Genomic DNA, 27,850 nt, shown 5'->3' on the forward strand with positions numbered 1-27,850 from the left:
GTCAGTTTTAAAAATATCTGACACACTATAATGTGTGTATATGGTCTCTTAAAATAATTTAAGATTAGCTCCATATTAAACACTCAGCTTTTCTTACACTGTTGCAAACCCAAATACTGTCCTAACCATACAGTCATCAATGGTCTTTTTAACAATATAAAGATGGAACTCCAACAGAACTCCTCTTGGCAGTGCCGTCTTAACTTCTGCTGTATTACCAAAAACAGTGGGTTTTCAAGAACCGGATCTCTCTAAGCCCATTTTTATTTCTAAAACTGCACTATTCGATTATATTCATTGTAGAAAAACGTGAAGAAATGGAAAAATAAAATTAAAAATTATCCAGTGTCCCTCTTCCCAAATACAATGACAGAAGAGTGCATATATTTCTTTCTATTCTCTGTATATAACTATGTAGAATCTTAAAACAAAATTAGTACTGTAAAATGCTTACATATCCTCATTCCATATTTACAGCAACAATGTCTTTTGTACATTATGTGAAGCTATGATGTTCAGCTGGCTGCTTCACAATCTAAGCGCTTGACCGTGATTTACCTTCATTTGTTAGATATTCAGATTGTTTTGAACATTTGCTATGATAACTATGTTATACATCCTTCTTTATTCATAATTATTTATATGTATCTCTGATAATTCCTTAAAGATAAATTCCTAGGAGTTTAACCAGCACGAAGAGTATTTTTTAAGCCTTTGATACATTTTACCAAACTGCCCTCCAAAAAGATTATACCAACTTACAGTCACACCAGTAAATAGTCTAAGAGCTTTGCTTCTTCAAATTCCTTGGCAGCATAGGAATATTACTGACTACCTTTATTGTTACAAATTTAATAGGGGAATGGTGAAAGGTGTCTTCTTTTTTTTCTTTTCTGGAAGTGTAATTTGCTTTCCTTCAATTATTCGCAGCATAGGAATATTACTGACTACCTTTATTGTTACAAATTTAATAGGGGAATGGTGAAAGGTGTCGTCTTTTTTTTCTTTTCTGGAAGTGTAATTTGCTTTCCTTCAATTATTCAAAGCAGTCCAAGTCTTTGAGAAGGCATTTCTGATGAGTGCAATGTCTTATCACTTCTTCCTTGGGCAGCAAGGGGATGAAAGCTGCATATCTTTTCTATGTTTTCTCAAGCAGGAATTCCCAAAAGGACTGGAATTTCAAAGTCTCCTGGTCTTCTGAGCAGCCATGCTATTTTAATGTCTTGGTAACAAAACAGAAAACTGGGCCATTTTCTGAAAGGAAGCAGGCACAGATTATGATTAATCAAAAACTGCTACAGGCAGGAATTCTCATGCTTGGGGGCATGATAGTCACCTGGAGTGCTTATTACCACTTTGATTTTTATAGAGTGAGACTCCTGGGATATACACTAATAAACTCTCCAGAAAATTCTCATGTTCACTGAAAGTTTAATAACCACTAACCACATATGGAGTTTTGAGCATAACTCTTTTTTAACTATTAGTTCCTCATTCTCCTTTCATGTAAAGTGAGGTTTAGAATCTTTATCTCAGAGGACTGTTCTGATTCTCACTTATCTCCACCCCTGCCCCTTTACATCCACTAGGACATATTTTATACACCAACCGCTAGCCTTTGTCTTATTCTGCTGAAAAATGTCATTGAAATTTTAATATGCAAGTATCTCCAAATAGACCAGGAGCTTCTCCATAACAGCATCTTACATATCTGTGTAAACCATAGCTTGACATATAGTTGGTGCTTGCTAAGTGATTCTGAAATGAATTAGTGAATTAATGATACACACTTCAGTGTTCAGAGAGCTGAAAATACTGCCTTGGAATAAGGGATTTTTAGTGTGGTATTCCTTATATGTTACAGAATGGAGGCCATGATTCCCAATTTTGTCTAGAGTAGCAATTCTTCATTTTCTCTCTTCTACACATATTAACCCTTTTAAAAAATGCCGTTTTACATACACTTTCAGAAGCTTCACAGAAGGAATAGAGAACACCAATCTACTATCCAAACATTGTTACTTAAAAATGAAGCTGAAATAATAAATTTATTCCTTGACAAATTATCTTTGAAAGTTCAAGGGACTATGGTCAAATTGGCTTAGTCAAATTCTGACCAAGGGTCAGAAACCTTAAAAAAACAAAAAACCAAAAAAAAAAAAAAAAACCAAACCCCAAACCTCACCCTCCCATCCTACATGTAACAGCCTCAGCAGTACCAAAAGTATGAATCACGTTTCCTGCCAGTCAACAGTGTGTTTGTTTAGATACGCCAAAGTCATGCTGTTACACTCAATACCAGAGGCAGCTGTTTCTGTTTAAAGTGATAGTCTCCAATTCCTAAACCTTATTTTCTGTTCCCCTTTCCTTCATCCATTTAAACGAGCTGCCTATATTTCAATCATGATGAAGTAATTCATGAGGGAAGGGACCTATCATTAAAGAACATTTATCTCCGGAGCAGATAGGCTGAAACCAACAGATGTGTTTCCTGCTCCTTATGGATTTAAAATCTGGTAGGGAAGACAGATTACAAAATGCCAGTATTCCTGACTTTGCCAGTCCTCAAGGCTGAGAGACGTTTTATTACACTGGTTTTCTGGAGCCTGCTTGTACCAGCTTGTAAAAACCCATTATGTATATCACTTCCCAGCTTACCAGTGGCTTCATGTTGATAGCTTGAAATGGGCTGTGCAAGAGCATTTATACCATGGCAGTCAGCAAACGACAAATCACGGCTCCTCCACGCCCAGCAGTTGGCAGTCATTTACTACCACAGTACTGTCATTACACTGAAACAGTAGCTGTCATTCCAGGGCTCCTCGGTGGTTATTCAGGTTGAGAGGGCTTTTATCAACTTTTCAAATCCTCTCTCAACTCTAAGACCTAAGAGGAGAGATGTATTCTAGGAGACCTTTGGATATGCTGGCTACCCTCTTTGGATACTAGGTGAATGTAACATCTGATCAGTTTCAGCCAACTCCTTATCTAAGGTGGTTAGTCAAGAGACTTAAGAGGTCCAGATAAAAACCATACATCTGAGCTCAGCCATCAGTTCAAATCATATTCTGGGAATTAATACTAGAGTTGAAAAGCTACCAATCTGCAACCCTCCACATGTTTATTACTATCTTAGTTTGTCTGATGCAACATTAACTATAAGTAGACAATCCCTGGCACCATTTTGGTATTGTATGCCAGTGTTCTGGCTTTAAAGGCTGCCAGTACTTAGCATGGATCTGCCAAAGAGAAGACAGCCTTGTCTGCAGCATAATACGTGTACAGAGCAAACACTACCAATCTTTTGAAGTAAAATTTACGGACACACTGCAAAGCAGGACAGTGTCAAGAACCTGGTAGATTAGATAATAAACCTCCTTCACCTCCACTTTTAGTGCTCTTGCGTTACCAGCCAGAATCTCTCTCTCTTCCATTTATGGTTAGTATGCTAGTAAATGACATGGAAACATGTAGCGAACATCTAGTCTAGTATAAAATACATGAACAGATGGACCAAGGGTCCAGTGCAAATTAGAGCAAAGGGCAGCTGAGAGTCTAGGAAGTGTCTGCTTGCAGATGGAGACGATACTTACCTTCATGTTATGGAGGGTTTCTGACCATTCCATGGATCCTATCTGAGGTATGGTAGTGAGAAGTAAGCTTTTGGCTTTATTGGCATTTTCTTTCAGGGTCTTTAAGACCCGGTCCACTGAAACCTAGAAAAAGCAACAGCACAGGCTATTACCAGCAATTTAAAATTCCACTGCTTTTCACAGAACATTTTTTTCTGAGTTCCTACCTGATCTGTTGAAGTCAGTTTACTCCCAAGAACTTGAACCCAAGTTCTGCACTTATTAGGGGAGAGGTCATAGAGAAATCCAATGACATCTCTGAAAAGCACAACTAGTTTTCAACATGGTGTCTGAGAAACCTTTTCAGTTGTATAATGTGTTGGCATGGCCTAGAAAGTTTGTGGCTCTTCTCATGTCCACAGAATGGATTCCAGTTTTAAAACTGTTGCTATACTGGACAAATACTGGATTTCCCTTTAGAGAAGCCTTTAATAAAAATAATGGAATCAAAGTATCACCATTTTTATAGTCCCAGTGAATTAATGGATGGGCTGTTAACATCACAAAACCAGAAACCCAAACCAAACAGTCTACTTTCATGAGTTTCCTTGTGGATTATGATGTCAGAATTAGATCAAATCTCTGGATCCTGCTGCCAATTTACAGAAAATATAGAACACTGTGAAATTGGATAAACCATCCTAAGGAGATGATTTCAGCAATTCAGACTGTGGGAAACTCTATAGGACAAATGACCTAGTTTCTTTTAAGAACACCTGGAAGCAAAAAATCACGCTACTTGAGATAGCTAGAAAATTGAACTTTGCCTGGGTATATTAAGGAATTATTGTTGGAGTGTGATAACAGCATTGTGGTTATGTTAGATGTCTCCTAGAATGTTCACAGATAAGATCATGGATCAGCATTGAGATGAAACATGGTTGGCTTAAAATCGTTATGTTTATGACTGAAGTTGGATGTTGGATTCACAGAAGCTTACCCCACTGCTTCTGTGTATGACTGAAATGGCTTCCTAAGGAAGCTGAAGGAAGTTGAGCATAAGACAGATGACCAGAAAGTGTACTTGTCATACTTAACTATGCTGAGAAGAAACCCAAGATTCAGGGGCACCATGATTATACCTTCCTATTCCTTCCTAGACCCCTCCCACAACATGGAGATGTGTTTACAACAAAATGATAAGCACCGTAGCAGAGAGGAGTGCCATCACTGTGGGAGGGATCACAGCAGAAGGAGGCGGCCAGCTGGGTGCCTGCCAGGTAGGAAACTCCAAATGCAGCATCGTGAAACAACCAGATTTACCTTGTATTTTACTCTTTTCCTCATACTTTGTGACTGCTATTTCTATATAGATTCTGACCTCCTTTTCCTCTGTGTTTTTGCTGCTGCACTCCACCCAGAAAGTCCTTTCTGCTTTCTTACAATAAATTCTCACTTGGTCAACATCCAGCTTAAATCTCAAAAGATTTCTTTGGAAACTACATCCCTCCACCATTCCATCACACCTATCATCTGACTACGACCTTCTTAGAAGCCAGTACTATACTGTGCATGCTAAGTCACTTCAGTCGTGTCCAACTCTGTGCGACCCTATGGACTGTGGTCCACCAGGCTCCACTGTCCATGGGATTCTCCAGGCAAGAATACTGGAGTGGGCTGCCATGCCCTCCTCCAGGGGATATTCCTGACCGAGGAATCGAACCCGTGTCTCTTACATCTCCTGCAGTGGCAGGCGGGTTCTTTACCATCAGTGCCACCTGGGAAGCCCCAGCACTGTACTAGTGGCTCCGTATTTATCATGTTTAATCCTTCCAGGAATCCTAGAAGGTCAGAAATGTAATTAACACCCCCCACTCATGTGGAAGGGTTAAATAAGTCACCCAATATTACAAGTAAAAAGAACAACGGGAATTTGAAGAAGGGGTTAGGCAACTCTAGAACCTTTTTCCATGCCAGGCTGCACATCTGGTTTAAAGCACAATGACACACATAGCTGACTGAGATGATGCCATCTTTTCTATGCTTTCCTTGTGGCATTTAACATTATTTGCTTTCATGCCTTACCACTTACACAGAGCTTAGTTTTTCTGCTTTTAACTGAAGTAGCTCCAATTGACTGTTTTCCAAACCTCATGTGGCCTACTAAATGAAAGCACCATTAGCTCTGCAAAGGAGACAAATGTTATGAGACCACGCAGAAAGCCACAGGCAGGAAGCAGTCTGCTCTCGGGGAGTGGCAGAGGCTGGAGTCTCCTATTAATTGGAAGCAGCTTCCTAACATCATGAGGCCGAGCTGCCCCTGAGGTGACCAAAGCTGCCAAGTCAGAGACTACGTTGGGTCAGGATTTGCAAATCTCTTAACTAACAAACATCCTCAAAGAATCTGTGTTCATCCATGACCTAAACTCCATACCCATGGATGGAGAGGCAGCTAGAATATCTTAGCCCATTTTACATGAAACTGGATGGTGAAACAAGCAGCTCTGAGATGGTGGTACGGTCCCCCTGGAGAAGATGTCCCCTCCCCTAGATGTGTCCGGAACAGCCACTGCCATACTCCTTCCTTCAAAATCCCTTGGCTGCAGTTTTGTCCTTGTCTCTTTTTAAAATGAGATAAATGACAACACAAGTGATCTGGTTTCTTCAAGTAAAATGCAAGGAATGAAAAGGGAGGAGAATATTAGATGAAAGACTTAAGAGGTTTATCATTCAAATACAAAGTGTGGATTATAAGGGATCCTGATTTGAACACTTAAAAATCATGAGACAGGAGGGGAAAATGTGACAAGTCTGGACATTTGATTTTATTAAAGAATTAATATCACTCATTGTTTTGTACAACAGTGGTGGTGTGGTTTTAAAAAATTATTTTTAAAAGAGAGGTCTTTTAGAAAAATTTACTTCAAAATCATGAGGGTAGCAGGGAGAAAACTGAGTAGGGAAGAGGTACATTAATAGGTTTTCCCGCTACATAATAAATAGGAACATAAAGAACTTATAACCAAGAATCTTTATCTGTAATGTAAGGGCTGAGTCTCAGTAAGATTCCCAAAACACCTACATGTTTACAGTGTACTCTTCCCTGTTGATCCTTGCATAAGTGTCCTTTCATTCTCTATGAAGATTTTGTTCTTCTAATTGGAACTACAGAAAAAAAATCTGGTAACACCTAATGACAATGTATAAAAAGCTGACTTTAAAACTTGGTATAAAGGCACTTTTTGGAACTAATATAATAGAAACAAAAAGTTAAGACACTCTCTCACTGGCTCTCATGGCACATGGAAACCCAGGCCATACATGCATCAAAGAGAATTCCACCTACCGCTTCCTCATGCTCCTTCCAGCAATCATAATCTGTCGCCATGGCGATACTTGCGTAGCAAATTCCCGCCTCCTTAGCAAGAACCACCTCTGGAACTGTGGTCATGTTGATAACATCCGCCCCCCAGGTTTGGAACATGATGCTTTCTGCCCGGGAGCTGAAACGAGGCCCCTCAATGGTGATCACTGTCCCTTTTGAGTGGCACCGGAGTCCTAGCTTCTTAGCAGTCTCTATGAGGACCTAGAACAGAAAGAACCAAACTCAAAACATACAAACAGAAGCTGAGCTTTATTTTTTCTTCCCTACTACTTTAAAAGATTCTTGCTATAAATACCCAGTACCTGCAGGCCCTCAAAGAGAACCTGGGTGATCACAGAAGGGAGTTTCCTAGCTCCCTATCTATTTACATAATGCTCTGTCCCACCCAACATCTAGCTCACAGCAATAAGAGCAAACAGTGGGCTTTTTCTTTACACCAGGCATTTGTTTACATGCTTTAATCTCACTTTTTAGCTGATTTAATAGATTATCATGGACTGTGAATGTGGGCTTGAGTCGGAGCTCTTAACTTTCAAAGCGACACAAGGCACCCTCCTCATCCACATCTCAGAGATGTGCAGAGTAAAGTTTCCAAGCTCCTGAGAAACTCATTCTCATTGCTCTTCTATACAAAACCTGAGGGCTTTTGTGAAAGCTTTTTTGGGGTAGAAAGTGCTTTCATAATCTCTTTGCCTGCTGCCTCTCTAAAGACATACAATAAAAAACAGAATGGAGGCTATGCTGATTTCTTCTATCCAGAGATAAACTTGTCTTGGCATCCTTTTAGAGACAAGGCTATATATGAGCTTAGAAACATTATTTAAAAGTTTGATCACTTTTCCTAGTGTCTAATAATGTATATCTAATCTAATTTCATTTTTCTCTTACTTTGTGCTTAAACATTCCTGTTTAATTGAAAAAAAGTTAGTCCTTTAAACTTAACTGTTAAAGTACTGACAAGAATTCACTTCCCTATGCCCTAGTTTTTTCATCAGTGATATGGTAGTAATAATATAACTCAGAGATACGAGCTAAGGAATACACTTCCAGTTCTCTGGTGGCTCAGATAGTAAACAATCTGCCTGCAATGCAGGAGAAGCAGGTTCAATCCCTGGCTTGGGAAGATCCCCTGGAGAAGGAAATGGCAACCCACTCCAGTATTCTTGCCTGAAGAATCCCAGGGACAGAGGAGCCTGGTGGGCTACAGTCATTGGGACTGCAAAGAGGTGGACACGACTGGGCAACACTTTCAAGGAATAAACGGCAAGGAGTGCCCAACACAATATATAAATGCTAAACTGGTCTTCTGATTTTTTTTTTAATTAATCATTTTGGCTGCACTGGATCTGGGCTGCTGTGCACAGGCTTCTCTAAATGCAGCGCCTGGGCTTCTCGTCCAGGTGGGTTCTCTTGTTATGGCGCACAGGCTCTAGGACGTGCAGGCTTCAGTAGTCGCAGCTCACCGGCTCTAGAGTGCAGGCTCTCTCATTGTGGCGCAGAGCCTTAGTTGCACCGTGACACATGGAATCCTCCTGGACCAGGGATCGAACCCATGTTCCCTGCATTGGCAGGTGGATTATTCACCTCTGGACCACCATGGAAGTCCTCTTCAAATTATTAACACTGGCAGCTTCTACACATTTCCCAAGTAATTGGTCAAAGTTCCTAGGATACTATATACAAAACGGAGTGACTCAAAGTCAATAGAAGGCTCCAATCTAGGCCAAAGTCTTGCCTGCACATGTCTGAACCACACAGGCAAATTAACGTATTTCCTTAAAAATAACATTGTGCTATGGCAATAGAAGAATTTTAGTAAGACCTTGGCAACTAAATTTAGAACCATGACAAGTGCTAGCCAATGACTAGTTGATGCTCCATCATGTTTATTTATCCTGTACATGCTGAAAATAAGACTGTGCTAAATCAAAACTGTTTCCTAAGGAGCACAGGTTATAAATAATAAGCCTTATTAAATCACTCCTTCCCCTGCTGTCCCCACCCCCTTTCAAAATTAAGGTATAACCAGCCCAGTCCTGTCTTCATTAAATGTCTTTTAAAAGTCCCAAATAACTGAGCTGTATGTCTTGGCCAAACTTCAGAGTGCTTCTAAAGATGTATGAAGGAAGATCACAATTCTCGCAAGCCAGTGCCATATGGCATGTAAGTCTTCACCATCACCCTGGGGTGGGTGCCACGCTGGGGAGGAGAAGTGGAGGCTTATGGGCATGGCCCAGCCAGTGTTAGACCCTGAGGGCTTGCCACCCGAAGCAGCACTTTGCACAAACAGGTAATGCCATTGTAAGGTGCCAGAAATGCAACTCCAGCCTGAGAGGTCTTTTTAATGTGTCAGGACTTTTTGAAGAAATATGTTTCAGATTACTTTTTGACTAGAAGTGACACTGTTTTCTGAATAGGTAATACTCATCCATGGTACAAAATGTAAACAGCACAAAGGTTCTTATTTGACAAGTATTTCTTCTGTCTGTGTACGAGGGATTCAGTTTCCCCGTGGGAAATCACTGTTTCTAGTTTTTGGTCAGCTTTCCAGAAACACTATTTACATATGAACATTTTCATATTTATCTCTTTTATATACACATGTGTGGGCGCTCAGATGCTCAGTCACGTCTGACTCTTTGCGACCCTATGAACTGTAGCCCGCCAGGCTCCTTTGTCCATGAGATTTCCCAGGCAAGAATACTGGATTGGGTTGCCATTTCCTCCTCCAGGGGATCTTCCTGACCCAGGGATTGAACCCATGTCTCCTGCATTGCAGGTGGAATCTTTACCGCTGAGACACCAGGGAAGCCCCTTATATATATACACACACACATATTTAACACAAATGATAAGATACAGTACAACCATTATGTACCTTGCTTGCCACTGGACAATTCATCTTGATAATCTGTCGTCAGTACACAAAAGATCACAAGGATACTGAAAGTTTAAGTGATAATTACCGAAGGGCAACACCATCTACTCTTTACATTTTTTGATAGTATTTTAAAAATGCCTTTTAGGGTATATAAGAATAAAATAATATTGTGAAGGCCTCTCCCCGCCTCCCCATTTTCTTAAACTGCCTTCCCTAGCACTCTTAATCTTTATGGGTCCTTAGCTTGGCTAGACTAATAATAGCTGAATTAATTCAGTCTCAAAGGAGGCCAAACTGTATTTATTCCTGGATACTATCACTCAGCCACCACATTTACAAGTACTCTGAATACCTCATCAGCACTTCCCTTACACACCTCTACTCCTAGTACCCAAATCTCTGGGGCAATACCTCAGATTTACTATTAACATGCATATTCTCTCCCTAGTCTATTTCTTCCAAGCTTCTCCCAATCTGAAGTGGACAAAAATGTTATCATACACTTCTAACTTCTCTTGGAGAGCACATTTATTTTGCGGAGAGATCTGTGTTTCAGAGGTTAAGGCCAACATCATTCTGATATATTCTGCTGATAACTACCCAGGAACATATATAGTTGATCCTTGAACAACACAGGTTTGAACTGTGTGGTCTACTCTTACATGGAGTTTTTTCACAATAGATTCATGCTACAATGCTGTTCACTCTGTGGGTTGGCTGAATCCTTGGATGCAGAACCGCCAGATATGGAGGGCCAACTGTATATTTATACTCAGGCTCAGATTTTCAACTGGATGATGGGTCAGTGCCTCTAACCATGCCGAATGTTGTTTAAGGCTCAAATGTATATCTAAATGCCTACTTAAAAATATGCTTTCACAGAAGTCACAAAGAATAAACATGCAGTGATATACCTGAAATAGCTCCCTTCAAAGCCTGGCTTCGGACTCTAGATTTCTGAGACCAGAGTGCGGTTATTTAAAGCACTCTAGCTTTGCCTGTAAAGAAGCTAGTTTTACACGATTATGCAAGGCTGAACATAAATCTGTTTCACATCAGGTGTTAAAATTATCTGAATGAGTAACATGTTTAGTTATTTGTATTGTCTAAGTAAGATTTTACTAGGCAGCCTCCTTCTGACAGTACTTCTGACCTACTAGGTTGCATTTGACTTTCAAATTTTGGGGTTATAAGAAAAGTACCATGGATGGACTTGTGAATTGTGGTAGCCATTTTTATTCTCTGAAAGCTAAGGCTAGGATTTCTTATTTTATACCACCACTGGCTTTTATAAGGGTTACCTCTACAATCCTGAGATCTTACTATAATCCTGGAGAGGAGAGGAGGCTGGACAGGAAAAGTCAAACTCAGCTCAAAGGCAAATGATACCAATCTGACTATTTATAGATTATTAATAATTTAATTCATAAAAGCAGTTACCAGTCACTAGATGTCTTATAATTGACAGGCATCACTCAAAGCACTTTATAAGTAAGTTACTCTTTTATCTTTCACAGTCCTGTGAAGTATCAATATGTTATCATTATTTTATAAATAAGGAAATCAGAGTCCAAGGTTCTGATCCAGAAACAAGCAACAATAAGGTGAAGAATAAAGACCTGATCTAAAGAAATCTGGTTCCAGAGTGTATACTCCATATTATGCTGTCTAAATTATTTTAAAAGGTATCCAGGTATCCTGACACTAAAATCAACTTACTGAAAAAAAAAAAAAAGGTTGCAAATTTGAGCAATTCAGCTTATAGATGACTGAGACAGTGGGATTATTAACAAAGGTAAACAACTCTTCCTAAAACCTTGCATAAGCATCAAACTAGAGAGGGGAAGAGAGACCACATGCTTGGCCAACTAATCTGTCTGTAGATGCCACCCCAAGCCCTCATGGTTTACTCTGGCACACCTTCCAGGAAGATTACGAACCTCTCTTGTTTTAGGGCAGAATGGCTCAGCCATTGGAATATGGCACACTCCTCTGGCACAGGAATGATTTCCATCATAGAAGGTCTGAAGCCTCCTGGTAGTCCTACAAAATAAAGTAAAAAAGTTATTTTTTAAAAAGTTACCTCTCCACCCTTTAGAGCTGGTAACCAGTTATATCTAGGTCAGGATCTTGGTCCTCACTCTAGAATCAATAGTTCTGGATAAGCTGAAAGAAACTGTTTAAAAAGAGAGAGAGCTTCTTGATAGTACCTGGTTTTTCTGGCTCTGGGTTGGTAGTAACCTGCCTCCCAACAGGAGTTGAAGTATCTGTGGTCTGCTGACCGTGACAGGCTAACCACACTGAACAGTAGGAGAAAGTCAACTGTGGGCTCAGCAGGCCAGGTGAAACACTCAAGAAGTCAACTGTGAACATCTTCCGTCATCTCAGATATAGAGGATCGTACAGTGAACCCCTTATATATATTTAGATTCAAAAATTTCCTAAATTTCATCAAACCTACTTCATGTATTGCAAATCCCAGACTTTGTCACTTTATCCCTACTTCAGAGAGACTAAAATATATGGATTATTTTCCATGGCAATGTCATTATCACACTTGATAAAAATGACAATTCCTAAGTATTATCTAATATATTATAGACCATCTGCCAATTTCCCTCGTGTCCTCCTCAAAAAATAAAGTCTTTTTTCTTTTTTCAAAAACTGTGGTTTGGTTAGTTTCATATTCTAAACAAGGTCCAAGGTCCAAATTTTGCACTTGACTGCCTTGTCACTAAATTGAGAGTAACTCCTGCCCTCCACCCTCAACCTTATTTTTTCATGCCTTTGATCCATTGAAGAAAGCAGCCATTCATCCGGCTCTGCATTTCGAAGCATCTGTCTCTGCTGTCTTGCTTAAACTTGTGCGTCTGCCTGCCAGAATTAATTCTAAAGTCTCATGAAAGGTCTAAAGTTAACCTTCTGATAAAACATTTTTGAGTCCATAAGAGAGTCCAAAATTAACCCAGTGCCAAGTCACCCAGCAACTTCTCTCTCAAAGTTTTCAGAATAAAGCACTTTTTATATCCATTGCACTGTTCTAAACTTGAACTCATGAGTAATATAGGAAAGAGAGAGCCCTCATTTTCCTAGAGAGGGGAGAGCAGGGTAGCAACAGGGCATGGGAAAACCAACAGCTGAAGGTACATCGCTTCATTTCTACTTCTACTGGGAGGGCAGAGAACAGCATGGAGAAACATTCTGGTTCAGTTTACACAGCTGGCATGTCTACCTCTCAAAGTTCACCTGTCACTTCCTCCCATCACACGTTAAACAGTGATACCAGCTGGCATCAAAGCCACCTCTCTCAGAGATTAGGCCTCAGAGCTTGGGAGGAATGAAATCAAAGTCCATGCTCCTCTCAACCCCCTTATCACGTGAGTCTTAAGAGAAAGGCTAAATTAACCCCAAGCAATTCCAGATGGGGTTGAAGAACAGGTCAAATGACTCTTCCAGCCTATATACACAGAGGCTGTTTTCTTTTTGTAAAACTGACCAATAAAATGGTGCCACATATTCCAGCTTTGACTTGGTTTCAGCCTTCAGTGAATCAAATATTAGCAATAATCCTATTTACAACCATGATTAAGTGTAAAAACAGGGCCACAGAACCCTTCAGGGGCTATGTCCCAGTAGACATCTATGCAGTAACACCCCATCTTATCTATTCTGTCCCCCTCTCTCCCCGTCCCTTCTTCGCCTAATTACTCCTCTCTCTGTTTTGAACATTTACCTTAAGACATCATTAGTGGGCTTCCTAGATGGCTCAGTGGTGAAGAATCTTTTTGCCAATGCAGGAGATGCACAAGATGCAGGTTTGATCCCTGGCTTGGCAAGATCCCCTGGAGAAGGAAATGGCAACCCACTCCAGAGTACTTGCCTGGGAAATACCATGGACAGAGGAGCCTGGCAGGCTACAGTCCATGGGGTCGCAAACGAGTCAGACCTGACTTGGTTACTAAGCAACAATTATGTATTATTCTTCAGCTCAGTTCAGTTCAGTTGCTCAGTCATGTCCAACTGTTTGCAACCCCATGACCGCAGCACGCCAGGCCTCCCTGTCCATCACCAACTCCCAGAGTCCACCCAAACCCATGTCCATCGAGTCGGTGATGCCATCCAACCATCTCAACCTCTGTCATCCCCTTCTCCTCCTGCCCTTAATCTTTCCCAGCATCAGGGTCTTTTCAAATGAGTCAGCTCTTCACATCAGGGTCTTTTCCAGTGAGTCAACTCTTCACATCAGGTGGCCAAAGTATTGGAGTTTCAACAGCAGTCCTTCCAATGAACACCCCAGGACTGATCTCCTTTAGGATGGACTGGTTGGATCTCTTTGCAGTCCAAGGGACTCTCAAGAGTCTTCTCCAACACCACAGTTCAAAAGCATCAATTCTTTGGCTCTCAGCTTTCCTTATAGTCCAACTCTCACATCCTTACATGACAACTGAAACAACCATAGCCTTGACTAGACAGACCTTTGCTGGCAAAGTAATGTCTCTGCTTTTTAATATGCTGTCTAGGTTGGTCATAACTTTCCTTCCAAGGAGTAATTCTTTATGTTATGCTATAAACATGTGATGTTAACTGCCTACAGTTTAACATTTTACATTTTTCCCTTTAAACAAAGCTCCCTAACTTCCACCTCTACGGTTTATAGTAAAACCACCTTATCTTTTTGATTCTTCATTTTCCAGTTATAAAATGTATTGTTCACTACCCATTTGTAAGAGTGCTATGAGGATTAAGTCAGCCCTGAGGCCCAGCTACCCCACAGCAGCTCAGGACTGAGGTCTGAGCTGGAGGCTGAATCAGGAGTCAGCACCAAGGAGAAGCTGTAGTTGGCCCTCAGAACACCCAGCCTTGCAGGAGGGGTAGCCCCAAGGAAGACCTGGGGACTTTAATACCCATATGTCTAATAGTTTCAGGGTTATACTGTTAAGATTCCAGGAAGGAAAATGCTGATAAGAAACATCTCTTCATGCAGCCTGCCCACCTAATCATGGTGTTCTGCACAACTCAGACAGCAATACATTCAAATAATGATCTGAATTTAAATCACTGTGAATATTCCGATACTGCATAAAATGAGGCATGATTATGCTGAGTGAAATTCAGATCAAGAACAATGAGGTATGCAACCACAAGTGAAGGTACTGAACGACACACCCAAGGGAAATTCTAAAATGAAAATACATGTAATTTTAAGATCTCCTATCCTCCCCCTGAGAACATTAAATAGAAGTCAGAGGTTCTACGAGTCTGCAAGAAGCAAGGGACATCCCACAGTGGGGACTGTTACCTGATTGAGCCTGTGTTGACAGGGACTCCCCTGCCTGTTCACTCCTAATTTCTAGTCAAAAAAGAAAAGCTCTTCTGTAGACAGAATAGTGGCTCATCCTCAGTTTTGTACACGGATTTCAATCTTGTTACTGATTTTTCATGTGTCCTTGAGAAAACTGCTTAACCTCTGTGAGTTCTTTCTTCATAACGTATTAACAACATACGCTTACACCCTTGTTTAAATATGTTTAAATATATTGAAATATTGTTTAAATATGAAAACAGAGTCACAGAAATCTCCAGTAGTGACATCCCAACAGGCAGATGCAATAACTCCTCCATTTTTTTATGTCAAATGTGTGAGTTTGGGGATAAACAATAGTTGTTACAAAGAACTACTACTATTGCCCTGAGGATCAGTGAGGGGACAGACAAAGCATCCAGCACACAGACTCACACAAGTCACGTTACAGATGGATGCAGGCACAGCAGAAGCAAGCATATGGAGCCCGTCAATGGAAGACACCTGCAGATTTCTCTAGATCTGGAGCGGTGCCCAAGTGAGCATCTTTTCCTGATAAACAGGGGCCTTAATGGGATATCTTTTTCCTTCCATTAAGAGCTAGAACTGAAATACATTGCTGGGCCATAGGAAAAAAATTAGCCTTAGACAACGTCAGACTGGCTGGATCCGTGGGGAAGCAGTGTTCTAGACTGTGGGCGAGAAGAACCGAAGGATCACCCAGTTGCTAGAAGCAACCTAGACCAAGGATGACAGTTTGGGGGCAGTGGCTCCATCCTACCAATCTGTGAAAGTGGCATGTGGTAGCAAGCAGAATAATGCCTCCCACCATACCCCCAAATATCCATACCCCAATGCCCAGAACATATTGTCTTCCATTGTAGATGGAAGGGGCCAGGAGCCAAGAATGCAGGTGACAAAACACAAGGAAAGGGATTCTCCTGAGCTTCCAGAGAGGAATTCAGCCCTTGATTTCAGCCCACTGAGACCCATGTTATACTCCTACCCTGCAGAATTAACTAATAATGTTGTGTTGTTTAAGCCACTGCGTTTGTGGAAATTTGTTCCAGCAGCAAAAGGAAGCTAATACATGTGCTGATATGATTGAACCTGGTTAACACAGTGTAATTTCTCTGGTAGTAAAGATCTGATGCCAAAGGTCTGCCTCCAACTCTTGCTTCAACTGGTGAACCCTCCTAGCGGGGCTAAGGGACTGCTAATTCTCACTCCCAACCGCACCATCATCCTGGGACACCCACTGGAAATACACTTCAGGGACTGCCCAACTGGCTGGCTTTACTACTTCCCGGCTAGCTGTGTGCCTGCAGGAAGGTCACCCTGACCTCTGTCTACCTGTCTCTTATCAGTCTTCTCATATTTAAAACGGGGACACAAAGGGGAAATACAGTCAGTGTGAAGACAAGAGCACACGAAGCAAGTGCTCAGCCCAAGTCCTCACTGCCGGTCGAAATCTGCTTCTGCACTTCTCGTCTGCCAACCTCTGAGGGTGGCTTGTACATGGGCCTCAAGTCAAGGATACCCCCCAAAAAGAGATATGTGATAAGAAAAGTTAGAAAACAAACAACGAACTGCCATGGAAGAGTGAAGGAGACAAAATTATGGTGTGTGCTGGCAAGGGAAATGAGTTCAAGGCCATCGAGGAGAGAACACCGGGCACTTTCAGACACAGCAGGGAACAAAACGCAGAGAAAGAATGACTGGTAGGTTCTTTCAGGATCAAGACCCTTGAATCTGCAAACAAAGATTGCTGTCTGTTAATAGTTTTCCTTTGAAGAAATGCTGAGTTGCAGACAAGTTGAAAGAAAACACTTGTCCCACAGCAGAAACACCTGTCACACACCTACACACTTCCAAGGTAGTTCTGGAGCACAGGACATGTCCATAAGCCTCAGCACACAGGGATACCAGGCAGTTAATTTACCAGCAAAGCAGTGCCAAGGGCTCGTTATGAGGAGCTTGGGTTCAGGGAAATGATTCCACCCACATCTCTTAAGGTCTATCCAAACAGTCTATCTCAGGAGAACCCCTAATTGAAAAACGCATCCTTTGGTGCAGTTATTCGTAAGACTACAAATTGCAAAAGGGGGAAGGCTGGTTGGAAAGGCATGCACATTAAAACTTTAGTTATGTGGCAGATTACCTTTTATGATTCTAACCATCTCTACCAGTAACACATATATGTATGTTAATACCCAGGACCTAACAGCATTCCCTCATAAATGGGAAGAACTCAGTATTCCACCACCCCCTTCATAAATATCCAGAAATAACTTCATGTTCCAAAGACCAGAGATGACCAGATAATAAACATTAATCCTTCACTGGGGAAAGGAATATGAGCAGGGATGTGAAGTAGAAAAGCAGTGAAGAAACCACCACAAAGGGGACGGGACACTTTTAAGTTTACGTCAAAGATCATTACCATCAGTGACAAAAGGAACAAGGAAAAATTACATCAGATTACAGTAACAGGTTTCAGGGCAAGCCCTCCCAGAGGCAGCAGATGTTTGGGCTTGGTTTCCAGCTCTCTTGGTGACTGTGTCTTTCTTTCTATTTCCAGGGAGTAGTACGGAAACCAGGGAGTCAAGCTGAGAGAAGCAAAAATGTTAAGAAACTTAATAATCCAGATGAGGGCAGTGGTGATGGACAACAGGGTGGATTCAGGGCACATATGGGCACGACTTGGAGACCAGCTGGATACAGGGGTGACAGATCCTCAGCAATGACCACGTGGTGGACGGCAGTGCCGTGGTATGACCAACGCAGCAACTTACCAAGTGGAGAGGAGGGAGCTCGGGATGGGGGGAGGTGTGGGTTAGAAGACAGCCAAGGGGGATAATTCAGTCTTTTTAAAAACAGCTTTTTATTGGAATATACTTGCTTTACCATGTTGTATTAGTTTCTGCTGTACAGCGAAGTGCGGAGTTATACATCAGTTCAGTTCAGTTCAGTCGCTCAGTCGTGTCTGACTCTTTGCGGACATACACCCCCTCTTTTTTGGACTTCCTCCCCATTTAGGTTGCCACAGAGGACTGGATTAAGAGCTACCAGCACTGTACAGCAGGTTCTCATTAGTTACCTGGTTTATGCAGAGTAGTGGATATATGTCAATCCCAACTTCCCAGTTCATCCCACTTCTCCTTTCCCACCTTAGTGTCCATACCTTTTTTCTCTATGTGTCTCTATTTCTGCTTTGCAAATAGGTTCATCTATACCATATTTCTAGAGTTCATATATGTACTAACATACAATATTACACACTTGATCTGATAACATACACTTGAATTACAAAGTGTGAGATGTCTTTGGGACCTTGTCCTGTATCTGGGAGCCAAGGGGGATCTCAAGGGGGAGGACAGATCTGGGAAGTCCACAGATCAGGAGTGGCTGAGGTCAGTCTTTGGAGATGAACCCAAATTCAGATCCCATAGGTCCCACTTATTAGCAAATGACCAGTATTTCTAAGCTTAAGTAACATCAATTTAAACTGATCCTTATATGCGGTGGTGGTTTAATCACTAAGCCGTGTCTGACTCTTGCGACCCCATGGACTGTAGCCCACCAGGCTCCTCTGTCCATGGGATTTTCCAGGTAAGAATACTGGAGTGGATTGCCATTTCCTTCTCCAGGGGATCTTCCCGACCCAGGAATCGAACCCAGGTCTCCTGCATTGCAGGCAGATTCTTTACCAACTGAGCTATAAACAGGGTTAATTGATTTGTGGCACTTGGTGGGAACTCAAACACTGGGAGCTTATTAGCATTTTTAAATAAGAGTAAGGACAGAAGGTGAGAAGGTAGGTTGCAGAACAAGGAAAAGAGTTAACCTCACCCAGGGAATAAAGGCCCCCACTTCAAGGACAATATCATGATGACAAACAGGGATGCAAGTAACTGGTGAAAGGGAGGGTGAAGGAAGATGACGTGTTTGTGCCTAATAACATCTGTTTTCTTGTAAAGAGGCAACCGTTTCAACCAAGAGTGAAGGATATGAGCAGGAAGCTATGAGAGAACAGAAAGGTTTTAAAATAACTGCTGACAGGAACGGGAGAAAGAGCTCACTGAGCAAAGGTTTCTCGTATAATTCTTTATCATAAACCTCCATTTCTCTTGGTAAGAACCCACCCCCTGCCCAAGAGGCGGAAGAACTAATGAACTGACATTAGTACACATCTCAACTTCCCCAGGCTGACCTCCCAAGGGTGGCAAAGAAGAACTTTGCACTGAGACACAGTGGGGGAAGCCCAAGGCAGGGCTGTGTCTTTGGGAGAGGGAAATAAACTGACATAATCCCTTACCACTGTTACAGCGGGACTTTCCTGATGAGTAAGCCTGCATCACCAGCCAACGCTTATCCCAACCCCCAACCTCTCCCGACTCTAGCGAGAAAAGAAAAGAATTCTCTTAAGAGGGTGGACATTAGAACTCTTAGGAATCAATCCAGCACCCTCACTTAGCAGATGAGGACACTAAGTGACACAGGAATTTGGGGGCAGAGCCAGGAAACAATTTTGGATGTCCTCACTTCCAAGCCAGGACTTCTACCACATTCTTTTAATAGAATCTAACCGGGGGCCAGAGGCCAGTGTATTAACAGCGTTTTGCAAAAAAACACCTGGCATTAGGAATTACTTCCTGCTTTTTTTTTTAATCTTAATTTTTTGGTCATACTTTTCTCATTATTAAAAAAACAAACAAAAACACCCCTTAAGAGGCCACTATTAAAAAGAAAGAATCTTATTCTTACCCTTATGGATGTTACCCAGCCTCACCTTGAGACATTTCTGGTAGAAACAGAAGCAATTTAAGAGATCCAACTAGTTTGCATCTTTTTTAAAACCTAATATAATGTGGGCATCTTTCCAAACACTCTGCAGATCCAGTTGTTCCTTTAATAAATGTGTAAGTTGAATTCCCTTCAATGATAATAATCAGGATTGACAGTGAAGAGGAGAAAGGTCATTTGCGGAAACTTCTAGAATCCCCTGCCCATGTGCGTCTTCCATGGTATGGACAGTTACTAGTTTGGAGTGAAAGGCCATATAATCGGCTCACCCCCCTACCCCGAAGACAAATGAATCTGTAGAAGTACCTAACTGGTCCACACTGGCAGGGATGGGCAGCAGAAGGGAAACAGGAAGAGACAACAAAATGCCTCCTGCTTTGGAAAAAGCAGCTAGTGGGCAAACAGTCCTGCTTGCTCTGTAATGGCAAAAACCTCATCAGAGGTCAGCTCTCCACTCCATCTATAACACATCATTAAAGTCAGGCTGAAGTGGGGGCAGGATGTGAGGGATGGTTATGTCTTTACCTGCAAGGCTGAAAAGCAAAAACGAAACAAAAGCCAAGTAAATGCATAGTCATGCCTCCAAGTTTCCAAGTCTCATCTCAGAATTTGGTTAGTCTTATATGGAGCCATCACCAAACCTCAGGCAGGGAGGACCCAGCTCCATAGAACAAGTACCACTGATCCTGCTGGGCTCAAAGGAGGGGAGCGCTTCTATCAGCAGGAAGGGAGGGGAGCAGAACCAGTGAACAAACACAGCCTGCTGACTGTCCCAAGCGCTTGCTGGGCGGGGGCAAGTAGACACGGGAGAGCACCAGACGTAAGGATGCAGGCAGGCGTGAAGCACAACAGAGGGACAATCTGAAAAGCCCAGTGGAAACGGAGAGAGCAGCTGAGCTTTCAGACTGCTCTCTCCGTTTCCTGAGCAAAGCCAGATTCTGGGGAGGGGATGGACTAGGATTTCCTATGAGATCTTTTCTCTGCCTCGCTCAGAGAGTCCTGCTTCCCCAGCGGTGATACTGTGAGAACCGGGTGTGTCCTGCTCAGACACAGACTTGTACCACAGAAGCACCCCAGATTATGAATCTTGGGAGCATCTCCCTTATAAGATCCTTTTAAAGTAGAAACAGCCTCACAGCTTTCTCTTAAGACAGATGAAAGGTCAGCCACATTCTCTCCACAGTTCATATGGACTTAAACGATGGTCAAGAAGCAGAACAAGCCCCATGCTCACCCATGTTTTCTCCTGAATTGCCAAATGACTCATGACTCTGTTAGTGGAGTCCTCCACCAAGCAGAAGAAAGGGATTAACCAAAGCAGTGCATCAGGAGGCCCAAGGCGCTGAGGACATTCAGTGTGGGTGAGCCTCTTACAGCTCCCTGGAATGAGTTACTATTTTTGGTTTGTGAAGAATATTGCACATGTGAGTCAGGATGAGGGAAGAGTTCACTGGGAAACCTGTCACTGTGTAACACACATGGGAAATGACAAAAGGACTCCTCCTTTCAGCTTTAAGGGCTAGATCCATATCCATTTTCCTTTAGACAGCAGCCCTAATGACAAAAGAATGACTACTTTCACTTTGCGCGTTAGCAAAGGTTATCTCCTTGCAGGTCTGAGAAACAGAAGGACTGAGAGGACACACCCTAAAAATACTGGAACCACTCCTCTCCCCACCTGTCTGCTGTCCTGATTTCTCCAGATCAGCCACACCCAGGATTCCCCTTTTCTCATGCCCAGGCTTTCAAGTTTTCACAGGCTGGAAGGTAGCATGAGCAATCCCAATGATTTTTAGAAGAGAATGATCTTATTTTCTTAAAAGAGCTTTCAGCCTGTCAGATACCTTTCAAGGATATTTTTCATTTTTAGCTTATAAAAATCTGATGATTTTAAAAAACAACCATAAAAATCAAAGCTGCCTGTTACTCTTAAATTGTAATGACCTCTAAGGTATGCCCAGCATAGGTGAGAGGCCAGGTTGATGTCTTTTTTCCCTATGCTAAGCACCAAGGGCAGAGAAAGCAAGAGGTTCCAGTCCTGTCATCTGTTAAAAAAAGAACAGCCACACTCTTCCCTTTTGATTCTTTATCATGAATGTATGTCAGAGATTAAAACAATCCTTCTAGCCTTTGAAGACACTTTAGGATGAGGACACTGTTTCTTAGATGATGTGCTGGCAAAGTTATAGCAGTAGGCAAGTATTTGTTTCGAGATCAGTCCCTAGAGGAGAACCCATGGATCGTTCAAGGAAAAGGAGCTTAAGTGATAGAATTCAACTTGTAATTCCCAAGAGAGGACCAAAGCCCACAGGGGTGAAATGATCTGCCTGAGGCCACACAGAGCCAGACTGAATCCTTCTAGTCCAGGGCTCCTGCCCCCACAGCACTAATCCACCGTGCAGCTTGGCAGGGTGTCGCAATTCTACTCAACATGTTGAGGCTGTGGTTCTAGCTAGGGGCGCTCAGTCTACAAGCAGTACAGCCTCCAGCTCACCATTCATCCCTGATGACAGGAGTAAGTGGAAGTGCCTGCCTCAACACACCAGCATTTACTCTGTTAAAATAATAAAGTACTATCAGTACAACACATATAGGCCATTTCTCACAAGGCAAAAAGTTCGGATTCTCCTATCCCATAAGACACTCTCAAGCCTGGGTAACAGAAACCACATAGCTCAGCCAGCAGCAGCAATATATAAGATGCTCTCCAAGAGCAATATTATACAGCAGCAAGGCACATATGTCATTTAACATTTTCTAGCAATCACATCAATAGGAAAAATTAGCTTTATATCTTATGGAACTTAATATATAAAAAGTGTTACTGTTAGATAATCAATATAAAATTTGACATTGCATTCTAAATGATTCTTAGGGGATTCTCCCTTTTAACAGATCATTTCTTCTGTCTTTACCAAGTGATGTTAACTAGTAGACATACTCCAGCCCAGACTCACAGTAAAGGTGTTTACTGGGCAGGTAACGCAGAGTTGGACACGACTGAAGCGACTTAGCAGCAGCAGCAGCAGCAGCAACACCAACTAGATTCCATTAAAGGCACTCGCTAAGTTGAGTGTAAGGAGGCAGGTTAATGGACATGGCACACAGAAGCAAACAGATACCAGGAGATTTTAAGGTCGCACAGCTAAGTGCCAAGACAGGAAGAAACCAGATCTGATGGCAACACTTTCTATTGTCTTTGTGTCCCAAATGCTTTCGTGGGAGCCAGTATGTGAAACATCTACGTTTACTATGTGAGAAAAAGATCTGGGAAATAGAACAGCGTACAGTTACACCACTTAAGTAACAAATTAATCCCAGGCTTAGTAACCAAGCCAAACTTTTCTTTCCAGTATCATATATAATACTTTATAAATCCGCATCATTCTAGAGTTTTGTGTATTGCATTATTAAAAAACCACATTACACCCATTTTCTTAAGTCATTACCCCTAAACACTCGTCTGACAGCCATAGAGATTTTGATCAAGATATCCCCTAAACACAGACTCCAGCCTCCCTCTCCCTTCAAACAACCACGTTCACACAATCACTCAAAAACTACTGACTGAACTACCCCAGGCCAGGTAGTGTGGTGGGTGTTGGGGATGAAGTGGCAAACAGGAGACGTGGGGTCTGTAACCTTCACACTTTACATTCTAGAGGGGAGATTGTAAAACCTGCAGTGTCAGATGCAGAGAAATGCCTGGAGAGAATGAAAGGGGCAGGTAATGACTTTAGTCTATCCTCAGACTGCACCACACGAAACTGCTGATGTTCAACCACTTCTACCTTACAGAACAAGCACTGCATTTGGTTCAAGCTAGTAGCTTCATTTCATCAGGAAACATTCGAGAATGTTCCTGATGGACTAGGGATCATTTTAAATCCATGAAAACAGAAGGCACAGAATAGGACTGAATAAACTTTCCTCCTGTAACAGATGCAGTAGGAGAGGCGTTGGGTATCGCGAGCAGGAAGAGCAGGATGGACCGAGGTGATGGTCTGGGTGACTGGGTGGGGGACTCTGACAGGAGCTACCGGGCCGTTTACTCTCTGTGGTACTTCTCCCCAACTCAAGTAGCAGAGTGCAGTAACCTGTCTCTATCGAGTGCATTCTGGGAGGCGGTTACTCCCACCAGGAATGGGAGGTGAAGGCAGTGTGTGGATGGGATCCCTAGGAGACCACCCACTCTCTCTCGTCCATTTCTTCACCTACTTCTAAATGCAAAGCCCAGGATCTTGGCAGTCCATCCTTGTTTAATATTTTAGTAAAGGAACATTATATATTCCTTGTGCAATTCAGTAACAAAAAATCCCCTAGTTCATGAATAAACTATTGATCTTAACATCAGAAAAAGACAACCAGACATTACGTGGCTCCTGATATGACGCAGAAAGATTCTTGCCAATAATTCGGACCTGGTTCTGATCAGGCCTCCAGAATTAAGCACTGTTTTATCAGGTAAATGCACGGGACAGAGGAAGACACTAAACGACACTTGAGGATGCAATCAGTAGAATCTAGCACATGGGGAAGACTAAAGGACCAAAAAAAAAGGAAAAACAGGCTTCTTTGGATCTTCATTTGAACAAATCAACTATAAAAAAGTTTGTGAGACAACAGGGAAAAAAATACTGCCTAGACACCTAATTCTAAAGAAATATGAAGTAATTTGTTTTTTAAAGAATTCTTATGTTTAAAAGTTACAAACTGATAAATGTTGAAGCTGGGAATTAGGAACTTGAGAGTTCATGGGGATTATTCTGTTTTGTTTCTGTAGGCCTGTGCCGCCTCTCCCCCAAGTCCCCACACTATCCCCCGGGGCTGGGAATGGTCTTACAGGAGCCGGAAGCATCTTAGGTGACTGCTCACCTGTCAATGAACTGATCAATAATGATGATATCGCCAGGCTGAATCTCTTCCTTCAAGGAACCGCAAGCTGTGGTCACGATGACATGTGTGCAACCCTCCTCCTTGAGAGCCCAGATGTTCGCCTGATAGTTGACTTTCGAAGGCATGATGGTGTGTTGCCTCCCATGCCTAAGGAAGGAGAGTACACACAGTAGAGGAGTGAGCAGGGCATTTTCACACTTCTGGAAAAGAAAACTCATTTCCAGCAGTGCCTTCCAGCCCTTTCCACCAAAGTGCTTTCCTTGGCAGAGGAAGAACGCAAACAGGTCAGGCAATTACCAGCCTACTTTAAGTATAAACTATCTGGTTTTAAAGTGCAGACTCACTTTACTCTCCATATTAACTTTCCTATCGAGGGTAGGTTAACAGCTAACTTAGAATTCACTCCCCGGGAAGACATGCCATGTCTATCCTGTGAGGCACCAATACCCCCGAATCCGAGGCATCTGGTCTCCCCTAAGCCACAACACGGAAAACAAGAGGTGCCAATGAAGAAACAGACAGACAGAAATAGAAACTCAAGTTTTCAGTTTAATCTCTCTATTCTTTTTTGCCCGATCATCCAAATAAATTTAAATTTTGAAACATTTAAAATACCAGATTTCCCAGTTGTTTGACATCAGCAGGTATGGTCCAAGAAGGGGTCACCTCACACATCACCACTGTTATGAGCTGAATTATGTCCCCTCCAAATTCTTAGGCTGAAGTCCTAACCCCCAGTATATCAGAGCATGACTGTATTTGGAGACAGGCTCTTTAATGAGGTAATTAAGTTAAAATGAGGTCATTAGGGTGGGTCCTAATCCAATACAAATGGTGTCCTTATAAAAGGAAATCTGGACAGACACACACAGAGAAGAAATGTGAAGATTCCGGGAGAAGACAGTCAGTCCTCTACAAGCCAAAGAGAGGGTCCTGGAACAGACCCTTCGCTCCTAACCTCAGAAGGAACCAACCCTGCTGATCCCTTGGTCTCGGACCTCTGGCCTCCAGAACTGTGAGGAACAAATTCCCATTTCACTCAGCCTGTGGCTTCTTATTGTGGCAGCCCCAGCAAACTTCATACAGCCACTAATGATTTCCTGTCACACTTCACAGAAAATCCAAACACCTTACCGTGGCCCTCAGATCATCTGGGCCCAGCCTGCACATGGCCGCTTCAGCCCTCACCTTTCTCCCGCCCCGCCTGCTTGGCCTCGCTGCTCAGCTGTACCCACTCCTGCGGAGGCTTGGCCCCCACGTCACCTCCCCAGAGGCGTGCTTTCCATGACCACGGCATCTACAATACATCACTACCCCTGACCTTATTTTTCTTCTTGGCACCTACTGGCCACTCAGACTATTTCCTTCTCATCACCCATCTTTCCACTAGCAACAGTGCTGAGAGGGAAAGCCCCTTATCTGTCTTCTCTGCTGGTACCTAGAACTGCGCTTGCCATGATTAGGTCATTCACTGGACAAAAAACTGAGTACTCACACACACTTTCTCCACCCCCCTCTCTCACATCCACCCACACCCACCCACCCAGGGTGCCAGGAAACAGCCAGTGAAGGGAACCCAATTTCTAATATTATTTTTTAAAAACTCACACCTTAGAGGGTATATTTACAGCAGTATTTCAGAGTTAAAATTATCCTGAGCTGCTTGGAAAACTACAGACATCACGGGTAATGTTCGACTATAACAAGGCTAAGTGTCAGGAGACCAGTGGTCTTCACACATAACGCAATAAGCAGCCTCTCAAGGAAGTAACTGACACACAAAAATCTTACTTTGTACCATAATGATATAAAGGTTGGGCTCTGAAGTAAAACTGCCTGGGTTTAAATCCTACCTCTGCCACTTACTAGCTGTGTGACCTCAAAGTCACTCAGCTCTCTCAGCCCCGATTTTTGGCGGGGGTTGGGGGACGAGATTTGTTAAAATAGATAATAGAAACCAGTACCACAGGGTTGTTACTCAGTATCTCTTATATCATTCCATATTTATATTTTGAAATAACTTTATCTCTTCTGATCACTAACAACAGAATTAAGACTATCAAAATAATTCGTACGTTAACTGCAGATAAGCACAGCATATCAGGGTTTTTACCCCAAGGTCAAAAATGGCCTCTCCGAAGGTGGAAGTCCATGAATGCCCAGAAAGTACAGCAGCCCCTCCTTAGCCACAGGAAATGCATTACAAGACCCCCTGAGGCTGCTGAAAATGCAGGTAGTACTGACTTCCATATATGCAGTTTTGTCCTACAACAGGTGGATACGCTGGATAAAGGGTGATTCCTGGTCCAAGCATACGGAGCAGGATGGCACAGAAATTAAAACTTATGAATTCTTTCTGGATTTTCCATTTAATATTTTTGGACCACAGCTGACTATGGGTAACTGAAATCTCCAATGAGAGTGGACTACTACTGTACCTGCATTTTTCTAAGTCTGGTCTCCAAATCTCTGATTCAGTTCAGTTCAGTCGCTCAGTCATATCCAACTCTGATTAGATTTTCAATAGAAGTTCAAACATCAAAAGGAGTTATGAACCACTACATAGAGTGGTTCACAATCCAACACTTCAGTTCAGCTGGTAGGAGTATAAAACCTTCACCACGGGGCTACAACACCAACCACTTTCTCTTAAGAGTCTGGAAGAAATTAAGTGTTTCTCTAGCAATGACCACAGATTAACAAGAAGGTTGCCTGAAACCAACCCTGTGTGACCATCTAAAATTAAAGTTTAGATTCACTGGTTTCAGCAAAGCCACTTGTTTCAAAAATGCAGTGTGGCACAGACCTTAGGGTGGTCTTCATTTTCATGCTCTGAATAATTCCTTCTTTCTCGAGTGTGGGTGGACCTGAGATGCTTCTAACCAATATAACACAGCACACAGGAGCTGGAAGTCACTCCCATGATCAGGCCCCTCCTTCCAGCATGCACTAGAGACCTCCCATTGGCTTTGCACAAGCAAGTTACTGTCTCCTGAAATGACCATGGG

General features: G+C 42.4%; 1 protein-coding gene across 1 annotated transcript in view; it reads right to left on the bottom strand.

The window, feature by feature from the left end:
- Nucleotides 1–718: 718 nt before the first annotated feature.
- MTAP (methylthioadenosine phosphorylase) overlaps nucleotides 719–27,850 on the bottom strand; it is a 41,690-nt gene continuing 14,558 nt past the window's right edge. Inside the window, exons 4-8 of the mRNA XM_052645082.1 lie at nucleotides 24,822–24,989; nucleotides 11,779–11,881; nucleotides 6,919–7,158; nucleotides 3,594–3,716; nucleotides 719–1,254 (exon numbers count right to left, since the gene is read on the bottom strand). Of these exons, the coding sequence (XP_052501042.1) occupies nucleotides 1,216–1,254; nucleotides 3,594–3,716; nucleotides 6,919–7,158; nucleotides 11,779–11,881; nucleotides 24,822–24,989 (673 nt within the window). The 3' untranslated portion in view covers nucleotides 719–1,215. The remainder of the gene's footprint in view (nucleotides 1,255–3,593; nucleotides 3,717–6,918; nucleotides 7,159–11,778; nucleotides 11,882–24,821; nucleotides 24,990–27,850) is intronic.

This window comes from Budorcas taxicolor, chromosome 8, assembly GCF_023091745.1.
Source record: "Budorcas taxicolor isolate Tak-1 chromosome 8, Takin1.1, whole genome shotgun sequence".
In the NCBI taxonomy this organism is placed as follows: domain Eukaryota; kingdom Metazoa; phylum Chordata; class Mammalia; order Artiodactyla; family Bovidae; genus Budorcas; species Budorcas taxicolor.